The 16,611-nt window shown below is 41.0% G+C and overlaps 1 protein-coding gene across 8 annotated transcripts in view; it reads right to left on the bottom strand.

The window, feature by feature from the left end:
* Positions 1–16,611, bottom strand: part of OBSCN (obscurin, cytoskeletal calmodulin and titin-interacting RhoGEF) — a 188,117-nt gene that overhangs the window by 101,065 nt on the left and 70,441 nt on the right. For 4 of the 8 annotated variants that reach the window (XM_074901084.1, XM_074901087.1, XM_074901085.1 and 1 more), the window contains 10 exons: positions 16,053–16,319; positions 14,700–14,966; positions 13,160–13,423; positions 12,137–12,403; positions 11,090–11,353; positions 6,356–6,619; positions 5,755–6,018; positions 5,196–5,459; positions 4,396–4,659; positions 2,732–2,995 (listed from right to left, as the gene is read on the bottom strand). In XM_074901084.1, the coding sequence (XP_074757185.1) occupies positions 2,732–2,995; positions 4,396–4,659; positions 5,196–5,459; positions 5,755–6,018; positions 6,356–6,619; positions 11,090–11,353; positions 12,137–12,403; positions 13,160–13,423; positions 14,700–14,966; positions 16,053–16,319 (2,649 nt within the window). The remainder of the gene's footprint in view (positions 1–2,731; positions 2,996–4,395; positions 4,660–5,195; positions 5,460–5,754; positions 6,019–6,355; positions 6,620–11,089; positions 11,354–12,136; positions 12,404–13,159; positions 13,424–14,699; positions 14,967–16,052; positions 16,320–16,611) is intronic. The other 4 variants (XM_074901086.1, XM_074901089.1, XM_074901090.1 and 1 more) reach the window with 4 other exon arrangements.

Here is a 16,611-nt window from a genome sequence, read left to right as displayed (position 1 = left end):
TTCTAGATTCAAAGTACAAGGCTATTTCCCCAGAGAAGTAATAGAAATATCTGCAGAACAAGAAAAAAATGATTTCAAGAAGTTACATTTGCCATGAAGTGTGCTGAAGCTTAATCTAATCTATGATCTAAAAATGGCAGAATATTTTTCCTACTGTGAAAGTAGCCAACATGTTGCCCTGATCACTGAAGAGGTAGTCTGACGATCAGCAGGGAGTTGGAAGAGTTCAGATTCCCTCTTAAGGCAGGACACTTGGAGGAGACATTGCAGCTATCCTGACAGTAACACACTGTCAAAAGGCATTTAGTTCTGCATTGCAATTCCCATTTTCTACCTGGTCACTCTATTAGGCTGTATAGACCATGCCACTCTCCACACATTATGAACTGTAGTCAGCCATTCTCCATAAGTAACACTAAACCACAGTAGTTATTTTCAGAAAATATTATAACCGTTTTGTTTTTGTTATTTTTTTCTTTACCATTGACTGTCAAAGTGGCAGTTGTCTGCTGATCTCCACACACACAGGTATAATCTCCAGTGTCCTCCACATCCAGCGCATGGATAATCAGCTTTGCAACAGCACCATCTTGACACATTTTATACTTGCTGCTTGCTTTGAGCACCTCTTGCCCTTTCTTCCACTCCACCACACCAGGTTTAGTCAGCTCGCAGTGCAGAGCAGCTGTCCCACTTTCTACAGCTTCCTGGTCCGTCAGGTCTTTTTTGAATTCTGGAGGCAGTGCTGAAAAGAGTTACCATCGAGAGTGAATATTCCTTAAAAATCAGCTAGATGAGGTCCTTGGGGAGATGATACACAGTATGCTACCAAGCCCTGATCCAGGTCAGTGGAACACAATGGAAAAATCTCCCCTGGCTTCCCTGGACACTGCATCAGGGCAAGGAATGTGAGAAAAACCAGCATAGCTGAGGAGGACAAACACCAACAGGCAACTCTTCTCCCAATTTTAACACAAGAAGGAAGCACATAAGCAAAGTCCAAAGGAACACAAAAGCCCAAGCAAACAAAGGGAATGAGAACACACCATAGCAATAGAGACTTGGACAGGTCTAAGGTTTGGATGGTCTTAGTCCAAAGGATTGCTTTACCATGCACAGTTAAGGCAGCTGTGGTGGTCTTGTCTCCACACACACAGGTATAATCTCCAGTATCATTCAAGTCTAAATCGTGAACTACCAACTCCACAATACAGCCTTCCTGTCTCCTGCTGTACTTCTTGTCCGAGGTGAGGACGTGATGGCCCTTCTTCCACTGAACATGGGCAGATGCCTTGCTGAGCTCACAGTGAAAAGTGGCCATTCCACCTTCTACTGCTTCCTTGCTGGTCATTTCTTCTTGGAAAAATGGAGGCACAGCTGAAGGACGCAGGTAAGAACTATTACCAAACTGAGGATATCTCCAGGGATGGGTGAGAGTAGGAAGTGACAGGGGAAGGATGTTAAGGAAGGGTGAGCATCAGCAACAGAGAGAGAAAAGATAAATAAAAACACCCTAATGGGAACATATACCCTAATCCTTTTGGTTCTATGCTGGCTTCCTACTAGCAAAATTGCACTGTCCTCAGGAGATTTACACCTGCTTTCTACTAGTTTCCATGTAAGAAAAACTAAGAATATAATCTCTGAGCTCCTTGGTTCACACGTGTTGGTGTCTTACACAATATTTATGCCTTTGTATTCTCTTTTCCCACTTACAGGACAGCCCTGCTGAGCTGAGTGTTGGCACAGCTCTTTACTCAGCATAGTTCTTTCTTCCTTGAGATACCCTTGAAAAGATGCAGCCAGGGCTCACAGATTCTTCTTGACTCCAAAGAGAATCTCCCACTGTTGAATCCCAGCCTGTCTTCTTATCTCAGAACATATCTTCCCCACTTAACGTAATTCTAGTACCCATAGCAAGTTGTGTCCTTGAAATAAATTTGGTGACCTTCACCTATGTTCCTCTATCAACTAGGTGGGATAACGGGATATTATGGGATATCTCGTATCTCAAACTTAGTGTCTCACTCCATAGTAATGCAGCTAAGTTAAAATATCCCGTCTAGAAACCAGGTTTAGCCTCCTCGATTTGGCACATTTCCCATTGCCAGCATTGTTAAGCTGAACCACCAGTTTTGTTTGCACAGCAAATGGTTCTTACAACAAAATAAGACCAGAAGGAGGTCACATAAAACATTTATTCTTTCCTGCTTAGAAAATCAGTCTCCCAATGCAAATCTATCTTTGTATATTAGGACAGAGGCTGTGGCCACAAACCCCAATATAAACGTAACTCTGTACAGAAGAAATGATAACTAACACAGCTTCATTCTGGATGCTGCTCTTCATACCTCGTACTACATTAAAATGGTAGGTATTGGGAATGCCAGAAAGGAATGGCAAAGAAGAAGAAGATTTGTGTTTTAGAGAAATGCAGGAAAGGAAATACAAAAGAATAGTGGGTTTATATGCTAGGAAAGGAATGCCAGAAAGAAAAGATGAAAGGATAGCAGGTAGGTGTTTAAGGAAAGGAAAAGACAAAAGGATGGCACAGAAAAATGTAGACTAGTATTTTCCAATATACACAGCTTGCAAGTCATCAAAGGCAGGGCATACTTTCAAATGAATGGAATGTCAGTTAATGAGTTTGAACAGACATGGAAAATTGAACACCTGATAGTAGAGGACAGAGGTTTGCAGTTAGGAAATAGAAGGTCAAGAGAGTTTTTACCCTGTACTGTTAAGACAGCTGTAGTCTGCTGCTCTCCACACACACAGGTGTAGTGTCCTGCATCCTCCTCAGCTATTTCGTGAATCACCAGCTCTGCCTTGGTCCCTTCCTGCCTCATCTTGTATTTCTCACTCTCTTTGAGAATTTTCTGGTCCTTCTGCCATTCCACCTGAGCAGCCTTGGTGAGCTCACAGTGCAGGACCACCTCTCCACCTTCTTCTGCTTCCTTGTTCTTTAGCTCTTCTGTGAAGAGCGGTGGCAGAGCTGAAGGATGCAACATGAACAAATGGTCATCAGAAAACCGGAATGAATAATTTTATTTTTTTTAATGCTTGGATTATTTCCCCTCATGCCTTCTTTTTTCAGCCTATTATAGACACGCTTAGCTATGCCCAAGTTCAAAAACTCTGTTGTTTCTCATGGTGAAAGAACAGTACAGGAAGATCCTGAGTCAACAGCACTCACAAATAACACTGCTGGATACAGTCCTGTTTTACCTACACAAGTATGATTCCTTGGAGGCTGGTATTGTTATTTTCTGTTTTGTTTTTCCTAAAAACTTACAGCCCCATCTACATGAAAGCAGCCATATTTCAAAATAAAACTATTAATATTAAAATTAAGTATGAAGGGCCATAATATATAGTAAGAGCTACAGATTCTTACTATTGCCCATTTTGGAAATCATAACCCAACGACAGAATAACCTATAGGAAAACTAATTATTAATATTTAACCACAAATGTGCCTTGTGCACAACTACTGTGAGTACAGAATACAAACAGTACTCCTCAAACGTCTCAGAAAAAGTCCATGTCTCAGCAAAGCCTGAGGAGAGTCTGAAGTTCTTGGGAAAAAGCTGGAGGGGACCTAACTGGGTCTCTTTGACCAATTAAGTTCCTCAGACCCAAGGACTGGTATTCCATTAAAACAGATACTCATTAATGAGGAGAGCAAAACAAAAGGTAATGAGATTACTAATTTAACACAAGGGTTTACTTCTGAATTGGTTTATTGGGAGCTAGTAGGATAAAGAAGAGTATAACTGCTGATAACCTCCTGTTGTTGGGGGTTTTTAATACCTAATTGTCAAGGCAGACCTGATCCCACACACACAGAGGTACAGACCCCTGCATCCTTTAAACCTAGGTAACAAGCTCTGAAATGGCATCTTATCTCATTCTGCATGTCTGACGTGCTTAAAGAATCTGGTACTCCCAGGAGTAGCCATGGCACGTCACCCAGCAGACGACATCTCCCCCTCCTGCTGCTGCCCCAACCCTCACTTCTCCTTTGAACAGTGCTTGGAGAGCAGAAGGGCCTGACAGACCATACATGTATGTTTTGGAGAAAACTCTGGTTGTCTGAAGTGAACCGTGGGGATGAGGAGAGGAAAAGAGCTGGAAAATGTATATGTCCAAGAAGAGGAGACTTGGACAGCAATAAACATCTGATTTTCTCCCTTTAAAGGGGGGCAGATTAATAATGACCCAAAAATTTGCCCTGAGCTATTCTTTCTCAGTAAGAAATGAGCTATACATAGAATGGAGGAAGAGAAAGGGATAAAATCAAACACAAGTTACTGACCCATGGCAGAAACAGCTGAATTTCAGAGTGATGTCTATCTATAGAGCTATTTATCAATTTTATTAAGGTCTTTTTACCATGAACTGTTAAGGTTGCTGTTGTCTTTTGGTCACCACACACACAGGTGTAATCTCCAGCATCTTTTACGTCTAAGTCACGAATAACCAGCTCTGCAATGGTGCCACGCTGTCTCATTTGATATCTGTCACTTGCTTTGAGCACTTTGGACCCTATTTGCCACTGAACTGGAGCTGCTTTGGTTAATTCACAACGCAGAGAGACTGATGCTCCTTCTTGGACTTCTTCATTCTTCAGTTCTTTCTCGAAAAGCACCGGCAGGGCTGGGAATGGAAAGCCAATAGATAGCATATTTAAACTAAGACCTCTGCATTTGTGATCAGCATCATGAACTCTCAACTGAAGTTCAAATCTGAGCAAGTCAGGGTGTTTGGCCATTGAGGTTGAAGTTATCACTGTAATGATCTGGAAAACTAAATCCAGCAGTGACAGTAAGAGAAGAAGTGTTGGAGCTGACAGGTCGAAGTACAACAGGATGGATGGATTTAAAATGCAATCTAAAGAATTTATCACAAGCCCACCCTCCACGGGTGCAGAACATCTCAGCTGGTCTAACAGGAGCATTTCCTAGGCACCATTTCCTTAAATCTACAACATAATAGTTTGACTACATGGAGAAATACTCATCTCAGCTCCCTCTTCAGGAATATTAGAGCAAAATTAAATGCCAGAACAAGAAGTTTTCCTTTCCTGAACTCAAACTAGTTCCTAGGAAAAAGACGACACGTGAACACTTTGTACAGCAACGGGGTGTTTCAGGGAAACAAAAAATGAACAGTCATCTGCAAGATGAATTTACCATTCACTGTCAGAGAAGCCGTGGTTTGTTGGTCTCCACACACACAGGTGTAATCTCCTGCATCCTGCATCTCTAGGTCACAAATGTCCAGCTCAACAAGGGCATTATCCTGCCGCATGATGTATTTTTGATTTGCCCTGAGTATTTTGTTTCCTTTTTTCCATGACACAGCTGCAGCCTTGGTCAGCTCACAGCACAGAGTGGCTTTTTGGCTTTCCATGGCTTGAAGGTCCTTCAGTTCTTCTTTGAAAAGTGCAGGCAGAGCTGAAGGTCACAAAACAGACAGAGGACATTAAAAATGACACGTGGCACAAAGGTGAATGGAAAGATGGGGTGGTACAGAGGCAGAGAACATTTTAAGGTGGAAAGAGTTTTCTTTTCTCATAATTCTGGAGCAATGGACAAACCAATAGACAGAAATAAAAAAGCAGCCTGGATGCAACCAGGTCTTAGAGACAGCTTACAAATTTAAAGAAACAAATTCAGCCACAGGTGAACACACAATCAATAGCTGGTAGAGAAAAACACAATAATACAGATATAGGCATATGTTTTTTACCATGCACTATCAAGGCAGCTGTCGTCTCCTGTTCTCCACATACACAAGTGTATTCTCCAGCATCTTTCAATTCTACGTCATGGATAAGTAGCTTCATGATTGTGCCTTCCTGTCTCATTTTGTATTTGTCGCTGATTTTGAGCAAACTGCTTCCCTTCCTCCACTCTACTTGAGCAGCCTTGGTCAGCTCACAGCACAGAGTGGCTGCTTGACCTTCTGTTACCTCCTCGTCCTTCAGGCTCTCCTTGATGCGTGCAGGCAGCACTGAGGATGCAATGGACAGAGGGTTAACATGGAGCAGCAAACAGCCTCCTGGTGAATGGCAGGGGTGGGGGAAGGAAAGGCGAGGTCACCGGTGCAGAGCTGTCTTTGGGCCTGATCTCACGTCTGTTTGAGGGATCAGGTCCTACAACCACTTTGTATTAGGAAATGAGATGAAGGTTCTCCCTCAAATCACAAAATGCAAAGTAATTCTCATGACTATGACATGCAAAGCCAGACTCAGACGAAATATGCAGAGATAACAATAAACATGAAGGAAAAAAATTAATTCAAACCAGAAGCTCGATAATAAGGACATCTAGATGAAATTGGTTATTACCATGTACTGCTAAGGAAGCTGTGGACTGCTTATCCCCACACACACAGGTATAATCACCAGCATCATTCTCATTTAGATTATGGATCACCAGTTCTGCAGTGACATCCTTCTGTCTCATCTTGTATTTCTCGCTAGGTTTGAGTACTGTGTGTCCCTTTTTCCACTCCACTGAAGCGGCCTTGGTCAGCTCACAGCGCAGAGTCACTGCTTCACCCTCTGTGGCTTTCTCATTTCTTAACTCTTCTTTGAAGAGAGCAGGAAGGGCTGAGAAACAAAGGAGCAATCATTTTCATGATATGCAGTTCTTGGCCACTGTCCCGGTTTCAGCTGGGATAGAGTTAATTTTCTTCCTATAGCTGGTATAGTGCTGTGTTTTCAATTTAGTATGAAAATAATGTTGATAACACACTGATGTTTTAAGCACTACTTAGCAACAAGTCAAGGACTTTTCAGCTTATCATGTCCTGATAACGAGAAGGCTGGAGTGGCACGAGAAGTTGGGAGGGGACAAAGCTGGGACAGCTGAACCCAACTGACCAAGGAGATATTCCATACCATATGACAACATGTCCAATATATAAAATGGAGGGAAAGCCAGGGACCACTGCTCAGGAACTGACTGGGCATCAGTCCGTGAGCTGTGAGCAATTGCATTGTGCATCACTTATTTTGTATAGTCTAATTATTTTATTATTTTCTTCCTTTTCTGTCCTATTAAACTGTCTTTATCTCAAACCATGAGTTTTACTTTCTTTTCCAATTCTCTCCCCCATCCCACTGGGTGGGGGCAGTGACAAAGCAACTGTGTGGTGCTTCGTTGCTGGCTGGGATTAAACTAAGACAGTCACCAGAAAACTAAACCAGTACCTATCCATGCCTAGTTATTGACATGAGGATCATCTCACAGAAGGAAGATAATAATTTGTATCATAACCGCAAGAGGGTCTCAAACAGTGGGTAAATGTGCTGATTGTTTAGAGATGTATGGAGAATAAACAGCAGGAATGGGAAAACTTCATGTATGGTCAAAACCGTAACTTTCTCAGTGTAATTCAGACCAGGAAAAGCGATAAAGCAGGTTACACAATGATCAGGGAAAAAAGCTAAAGAAAAAAAGGCTTTACCTTATGTGTTAAGGATGCCTACAGACCTAGACTGGGAGTTAGAGTGAGGGTGAAGAGCAAAATCAGAGAACTCTTGAAAGAACTTGGGTAACAAAAAATGGAAAAAGAAGGATGATGTCTCCATTGAAGAAATCTGCTAGAAGACCTTCACACCATGAAATACAGGTGCATCCTAACACCCTGTCCCTTTTGGAACAACCAGTAGAATCATTCAGACTGGCTGGTAACATGGTAATATGCACTGCGGAAACAATAGGATGGGACAGTGTCTGCTAAGTCTTTGGAATGGGGTGAAGATCACTTTTGGATATAGAATATATATGAAAGAACAGAAGAGGACAAGTTCTGAATCTAACCAGCAAGAAATAAATATTTGAGAATACAGATGTGAAGGATAATGGAGCAGAAGCTCAAGGATTTTAGGACAAGTAACGATGGAGAAGAGCAAAAGGAAAATTCTGTGGGCAACAAGAAAGCAAGCTTCAATAATTGCTACTTGTGATCAAACAGAAGCAAACTTAAAGAACAAGGTAGTTTGAGAGAGTGGAAAACTTCTCAAAGATACAATATTAAGGGCATAACTACACAGACTACCTCACTCCAAGGATTATCAGGTATATTCTGACTATATCACAAATTCTTCAATGTCCTGAAACTCAAGAGACCTATAAAGTACAGAAGGCTTAGATGAATGCAAAATAAATACTACAGAATGTAGAGGCAAATCCGGGAAAGCCAAGTTCCCTGCATGTATCAAGAAAGTCAAGGGCAGTTCCCCATTCCTGGACTCTGTCACCTCATTGACAAAGAGACCAACATGAAAGAGGGGCTGAAAGGTAATCTGTAAAATTATGCTGATATCAAATGTCTCCAGACACAGCTGAATTCTGCAGCAACTGGGCGGCAAGATCGCTACTCCAGGAACTGTCCATGTTCTCCGCTCACAGTTCAACTTGTGGCTCTTTGCTGTTATCAGAATTTTAGCATGCAAATCCCAGGAAATCTGGCCAGCCTGAACTAGAAAGAAACAGAAATACTGTAATTACATTCTGTAAGTAGATTAGAAGGAAGAAAAACAACAAGGGAGAGGTTGGTCTACCTCTCTTTCAGAAATGTAAGTTGATGGTGAGTGACATGGGGAAAGCTGACATGTTTAATTCCTTTTTTATTTAATATTAAATGTTAATTATAGCTAAGAAAGTCATAAGAATTCTAGATAGGATAAGGAAAAAAAGGAGTATATGAATAAACTGAATATTCTCAAAGCACCTTGCTGTCATTAAATAATTTGTCCTGGAATGCTTAAGGTATAAGCTCCACCAATATCAGACATTAACAGTTACGCTGGAGAAATCAGAGAATGGGTGATGTTCCACAAGTATAAAAAGAAATGGAAACTTAGAGGTGGTAAAGGTCTCACAGACTGGAATACACACATGTAGTTCTTACCATGTAAACCAAGACTCTAAGCTCACAGGACAGTCAAGAAAGATCCAGACAGAGTCAAGAAAGCCACTGACATTGGAGCTACCCTCTGACCAAATGTAAATGTCTGCTATAAAGGTGAATTGGATGGCTCCCTGGCTTCCATTGACTGTGTTGACTAGATCATCACTGACAGTATTAGGAACACACACCAGTTCTGATCTACCAGCTGAATCCTGTCCACAGTGCTTGTCTTGGAAAAATGGGAAGAAGTGGGAGACAGTGATACGATCCAAGGAATTATGGCCATTTCAGCTTAACTTTAATTCTCTGAAAAATATTATAGCAATACACTTGGACTTGCCAAGAGCTGTTCTTTTCATGAATGAGTGGGCCAGTGTAATATTTCTTGACATAGGTTTAATAAGGTCCACTGATAAGGAGACACAGTATATTCTATATACTTTGATTTCAGTAAAGCTCTTACTTTAATTTTGGTATAGGTGGAACTACGGTGGGAAGCACTACTAATTTGAAAGCCACAGTCAAAGAATATTCAACTGTGATTTACACTCACAGTGAAAGTATGAGTTGAGCAGAGTTGCTCAGTACTCTGCAGTCCAGCATTTTCTTTAGGGACTTGAACAATGAAATGCAGTTTTCATTAACTTTGCAGATGATCTCTAGATAGGAAGGGAGGGAAGCCAAAAGCACTTTGTTAAACAGGATTAGGATACAGAAGACCTTGATGAAGCAGTGGTGAAAAAAGTAGGCTACAGTTCACAAGAGCAGATGCAAAATAATATATTTAGGAACAATCAACAACACAAATATAAGATGGGGAATAATAGACAGCAGGTCTGCAGAGAGAGATTTGGGGTTACAGGAGATTATGGAGCAAACGCAAGTCAAAAAATGCAATTCTGATGTGAATAAAGCAAACATCATAATAGGGATATATAAAATTGTCATATGCAAGAAACACGAAGTCCTTCCATCCTACTCCAGTCTGGCAAAGGCTCAGATGGCGCACTGTAGTCTGCCTTTTGGCCACCACACTTCTAGAAAGATGTGGATTAACAGAAGATGGTCCAGAAAGCAACAAAGATGAGCTGAAGTCTAGAAAACATGACCTATGAAGAAAGAGTGAAAGGATTGAAGGTGCTTAGTCCAGAATAGAAGACAAAAAGGAGACAAGTTTTCAAATCTTTCACAGAGAGGAAAACAGCAAATATTTCTCCATCTCTACAGGATATAGGATGAGAAGTAACGACTAAACAAGTTTGGGAAAGACTTTTGTTGAAATTAGGAAGAACTTTCTGGCAGTATTGATGGCTAGGCAGAGGAATGAATGTCCAGGGGAACTGCAAATTCTTCCTCACTGGAGTGAGGCTAGGTAGGGGTGTTGGTGACTTGGGGCTCAAGGATGGACTAGATGACCTGTCAAGGTCCTTTCCAATTCTTTTTTCCATGGTTAAATTGGAAGTTCAAGACTGAAGCCATACTTGGTTTCAAGATATCAAGATGAAAAGGTCTGGGCAGTAAAGTGGACTCGCTGACCTACTGACTTTTCAGGTGAGAAAGACAGCTGAAACAACTTCCTACTGTCCTATGTTAATTGTGGAAATAAAGTTTTCCTCTCTTCCAAGGAAAGTTTGCAGATGAATTTGGCTGAAGACTGTGAAGTAATATAGTGCTGAATATTCTACAATACCAGAATACAAATCTACATGACCCTTGGTCAGAATTATACAGAAAAGTTAAACTGAGTCAAGTTTTGTTTGCATTATCTAACGTTATCTGTCAAATCCTAATGTAACTTGAAATCTAAGATCTCTCTTAGGATGAATGTTCCTACTACCCCATCTCTCTACGCTCAAGTCCAAAGTGAGTAAAACGGAACGAAAAACGCAAGCATGTGGCATGCTTCAGCCTTCAGTGTGGTGCAGAGCAGTATAGCTGTGCACCACAAGAGCAAGGAGAAGAAAAGAGGGAAAACATTAGTATAATCCATGGAACTACAGTTCTAGTTGGAATTAAGATTTAAAAAATCACTATAAAAAGGGGAAAAATCCATTACTGACAGAATTAATGATGGCAAGATTAGAGAAAGAACTCATTGTGTGTCAGTACTGAGGCTTCCAGAGGAGACACATCACACAAAAAATTATTTCTGTTTTCTTACCATGCACTGTCAGTGCTGCCGTAGTCTTCTCACCTCCACACACACAGGTATACTCCCCAGCATCCTTGACTTCTAAAGCATGGATCAGCAGTTGTGCTGTAGTACCTTCCTGTCTCATCGTATATTTTTCACTTGATTTGAGCACTTTGTGTTTCTTTTTCCACTCCACAGAGGCAGACCTAGATAGCTCACATTGTAGGGTGACTGTTCCACCTTCTGTGGCTTCTTCGTTCTTCATCTCTTTCTTGAAGCGTGCTGGCAAGGCTGAGGAGTTCAAAATGAGCAGAATGTATGACCATGACAGCTATCCAAGTAACTATTTATCTGTGCTCTGTCAACCACCTGTGACAAGCAAAGCCTTCCCTAATCAAATAGGATTGGTAACCACTCTGGAGAACACGTTCTTAAGTCAGAGCTTTTTTTATGGTATGGTCCATGGCATGAAGTGGAGAACCACACCAGTCTCAGCTTCAGACTCTGCCAGACTGAGCCCTACCTTACTTCGGGTATTGCCTGGTACAACGGAAAATAAAGCCCAACTCGAGTGTATAAGTTTTATCACAGCACAAATCGTTAGTGAAAAAGTTGATAAATGAAACTATATCTGAGTCATCAATCTCGCTTTCCTATGAGATCTCTCCTCGGATAATGGTCTAGCAGAAATTGACTGTCAAAATATTCTGACACACTAAAACTATATCAAAAATATCTCGTAATCAAATCGTAATATTCTTAACTGCAGGATTGCTATGTCTTTACAACTAACATTACAATAATACGATTTTCCTTTTTTAGCAACCTCTACTGAACATGAGCATCAAAGCAGTAAGTTGGAACCAAGAAGAATATCTGAAATATTTGCAACGAACACCTGATCAGTGCCCGATACTGACCAGTGTATTCAAATATTTATACCCACGTCCAATCACATGTTGCTAATTTTATTGGAAATGGGGCTGCAATTTCAAAGCTGATACTACCATACTCTTAAACAACAACTGGTTGAAAATAATCCACTTAATTTGATTTTTTTTTTTTTTTTTTTACCATTCACTTTCAGTGCAGCAGTAGTTTTCTGATCTCCGTAACAACACGTGTAATCTCCAGCATCTGTCAGATCTAAATCATGGATCACCAGCTCAGCAGTTGTGCCCTCACATCTCATAGTGAACTTGTCATTTGTCTCCAGGGCTCTGTCTCCTTTTCTCCATTCCACAGCAGCTGCAGGCTTGTTCAGTTCACAGCAGAAAGTGGCTGTGCCATTTTCTGTGGCTTCCACGTTCTTCAACTCTTTTTTAAAATACGGAGGAAGGGCTGAAGACCACAGATGAAGAGAGACCACTTTAAAACGGAGGAAATACTCAATCTTGACTGCTCCACTGGATTAAACCCCTTTCATCTCCAAAAGTTTTAGAATACATAGTACCTGAGAAGCAAATGAAGGATTTCGGGGTATCCTGCCTTATGCTTTGCAACACTCCACCTTCAGCATGTCACAACTGATTTGGAAATCAGTGTTGTAAAACTATAATTTCAGTACAGAAAGGTATGCTTTAAAGGCAGTTTAAGATGTAGCAACAGAAAGCTGATCCCAAGATTTCAAGGAACTATGCACAGCTCTATCTTAAGATCAGATGAGCCATTTAAATGAACACTATGTTATTTAAAATTCCAGGCTGCAGTGTACCATTCTCACCTCCCTCTCTTCGTTGTTATAATAACAGAGCATGTTTCAATTCCATTCAAGAAAACAAGTAAAACGAGTGAAATCTCAGTGATATGCCTAGAGAAATTAATTAATGGAAGCGCTGAAAGTGCTATTTATGACTTAACTGAGGTTTTCATTATCTGCTTCCAGACTCCATTAACATGAAAGAACAGGGACAGAAAAGACTGTCTAGTGCTATTTCTCAGTCTTAAGAGAAGGACTTTCAGTAAAAAATATTCCCAGTGATTGATACAGCTGTCATACCCATTTAAAATAATAGATGGGATTAAGATGAGTTTGTGATCCTACATAAGATCACAGATGACAAAGGAGAAAATCCCTATTAAACTTATGTATTTTACCATGCACTGTCAGGGATGCAGTAGTCATCTTGTCTCCACACACGCATGTGTAATCTCCTGCATCTTGTTCCTCCAGGCTATGGACTGTCAGCTCAGCAATGGTATCCTTCAGTCTCATTTTGTACTTGTCACTAGGCTTGAGCACCTTTTGCCCTTTCCTCCACTCCACCGGAGTGGGTTTAGTTAGCTCACACTGCAGAACAGCCGTCCCGGTTTCTGTGGCTTCCATATTGACAAGTTCTTTTTTGAACAGTGCAGGCAAAGCTATGGGATGTAATATAAACAGAGAGGACATCAAAACCATTAACCAGACCTTGAGGAAATTAGGACTAGGTCCTGAGGGTAGTCCTTCCCTATTAGAGGAAAACAAATTATACAGTCTTGAAAACTGGATCTATTAGAAAACTACTGCAGGATCTCACAGGGATAACTGCCACCATGACCTGCTTCTAACATTGACTTAGGGAGCATGCTCAACACTTCCCAGCTGACTCTAGTAGTCCTCTCTACCTATTCCAGTCTGAAATCATCTACCTTAACATTAATGACCTGAATTTTGATTGAAAGTCATCTCCCCAGGTGACAGCACTGCTAGCTGGAGACCTCTGCCTTTCCTGACACCATAATTTATCTTTCTGGTTCAGAAAAAAAAATTAGTAATATAACTTCAGGTGCACCTTTAAGCCCCAATTTCCAAGGTCATAATGGCTCTAGTATCAAGAATACAGAGCTTTTTTAGCAGCATTCAACAAGTTGCCTTGTGGTGTGCCACTAGAGTAAAAAGGAAGCAACTTGCACAGGGAAGAAAGTGCCAGCTCAGAGGAGGGGAGGAACAGAGGTACTTCCAGCCGGGAGAAAGAAGAGGAAGTAAAAGTATGCAGAAAATCTGAGAGAAAAGAGTTTTGCCTCCATAGCTTTGTCCCTGTCCTTAGAAGCATCTTATCCTTAAGATATATCTCCAATAAAAACTATTCTTTCATCTATTGGAACTGTATGTGAAATCTGCTTCTGGAGGGGCAACCAAAGCTCGTTGCTATTCACCATGGCAGAGACAGGAACAAAATCTGTCTCACTGCTCCCTAAATTAGGGCCTGGTTTGGAGATATTTTTTTGGAAAGTACCATTTCCTCAGCAGAATATATCACAAAAGAGGAGGACAGTCATGTATTCCTGAATGGAAAAACCTCTCACTGAGTTCAGCATTTTTAAAGAACTATCCTTCAAGTTAAGCACCGAAAACCACTGACATCAGTGAGACACCAGGACAAACTCTTTGAGAATAATCTTTCTGCTAGAGGTCTTCTCACTCTTGACAGGTACATTTTTCACTTTTAAAAAGTGAAGACCAAGATGAGAAATTCTCACAACTCTGCTATAAAGCCATCGGTTTCAAACTAACAGACAGTGGGAGATGGGATGAAAGTCAGCCAGTCAACCAAGAAAATGCTGCAGAATCAAAACATCAAAGTGGGAAGGGAACCTCTCAGAGAAAAGGGATCTTCTTGAGGTACTGCTATCATAACAGAGAATGGCTTTTTACCATGGACTGTCAAGACAGCCGAGGTCTTCTGGTCTCCACATACACAGGTATATTCTCCTGTATCTTCTACCTCCAGATCTCGGATCAACAGCTCTGCAGCAGTATCTTCTTGTCTCATCCTATACTTATCACTTGGTTTGAGCGTCTTGTCCCCTTTTTTCCACTCCACCAGGACACCGACCTTGCTCAGCTCGCAGTGCAGAGTGGCTGTGGCACCATCTGTGGCTTCTCTGTTCTTCAATCCTTCTTTGAAAAATGCAGGTAAAGCTGAAGGACAGCAATACGAGCAGTGAGATGTAATGCTCCAAAGAATTAAAATTAAACACTGACGTTTAATTTTCCATTTCCCTCTTATCTTGAGCTGATCTATCAATACAAAAACATAGATTCTGAGCAGTATCCATGAATCAGTATGAGGAAAGAAACATCATCACCAGGAAAGGATTCAATGCTTGCAGTAATCCATAGAGGTATTTTACACGTACTCAGAGTCACAAATCAATACAAATAGAAGTAGAAAACCCCATTTTTTCCTGTGAAATTTCAAGCAAAAAGAATAGATACTAATTTGAAATTTCTGGAAAAAAACCTGGTTTTCTTATATGACTGTTTAAACCATAATGGGAAGACGTTTGCTATGTTTTCACATACTTAAGCAAACAAAAAGACATTGTACATTGAAAAAAAAAAAAAAAAAGAAACAGCAGAGTTTCGTTCTAAATGTCAGTTCGAACTGAACAACTTCATTTTCATATATGGTGGGAAAACCAGCATTTTCACCTGAACTGACATATCCTTTCAAACATGTCAGTTGTAATAAAAATCAAAGTTCTCCCTGAGAATGGTTGTCCCTTAGGTTTGGGCTTGCTTTCGACAGGACAGTAACTCGATGCAATGACAACTGGCCTGTATGTATGAAAGCGCCCTGTTGTTCCAGAAATGGAGTATGGGAATAAGATTCCAGGGAATAACCTAACCTTTAGGAATTTTATGAAACCTTAAAATCCCTAAATCATAATCCCTTTGAGGCAACCCTCACTTGCCTCACTTTGAGGCATAATCCCTTTGAGACTAATAATGGAACTTTCAAGGGTAAAACAAAATGATGGACCCTAGTTTAAATAGTAGCAGCAATCGTGGTCGCCTATACTCTGAGCTTACACGCTGACACCCTCCTTGTGCCACGGACCCCAGCTGCGCAGACATCAATGGAAACACTCACTGGCATCAGTGAGCTGTGGGTAAGGGTCTGGCAGAAGGAGGGAAGTGGTAGGGTAACCAGGTATCTCTCCAAATGAATAGTGAAAACAGGATAGTTACTTTTAGTACGTGTCTTGTTTTGGTTTTTTTTACCATGTACTGTTAAAACTGCCATAGTCTGCTGGTCTCCACACACACAGGAATAAGTTCCAGCATCCGTTGTGTCTAGATTTCGGATTATAAGCTCAGCAACAGCACCGTCACGTTTCATTTTGTATTTGTCGCTTGATTTGAGGGTCTTGAATCCCTTCTTCCACTCCACGTTAGCAGCAGCCTTATTCAGCTCACAGTGCAGAGAGACACTTTTACCTTCTGTGGCTTCTTCATCTGTCAGTTCTTTGGTGAAAAGAGCAGGCAGGACTGTAGAGTAAATGCAACATGGACACGGCATCAAAGCTGAGAAAGCCTGACCCATGATCTACTTGCTCTCTTACCTCCCTGAACCTGCATGACACTGAAGCCACAAGACCTCCTTCAAACTCCAGGACTTTGTTCCAATCTCTAATATTTCAAAAGAGATTTCCATCTAATCTTCAACTTTTTGTCCTCACAACTTCAAAACTTGCTTTAAAAGCAAGTCTGTCTATTTGCAAACTTAGTTGACAAGCCATCTATCCTTCACTTTATACACCATAAATTTAAAGGGGCAAAA

The sequence above is a fragment of the Athene noctua genome, chromosome 2 (genome assembly GCF_965140245.1).
Source record: "Athene noctua chromosome 2, bAthNoc1.hap1.1, whole genome shotgun sequence".
In the NCBI taxonomy this organism is placed as follows: domain Eukaryota; kingdom Metazoa; phylum Chordata; class Aves; order Strigiformes; family Strigidae; genus Athene; species Athene noctua.
The sequence above is the reverse complement of the archived record's forward strand: the minus strand, read 5'-3'. Positions and strand labels throughout refer to the sequence as shown.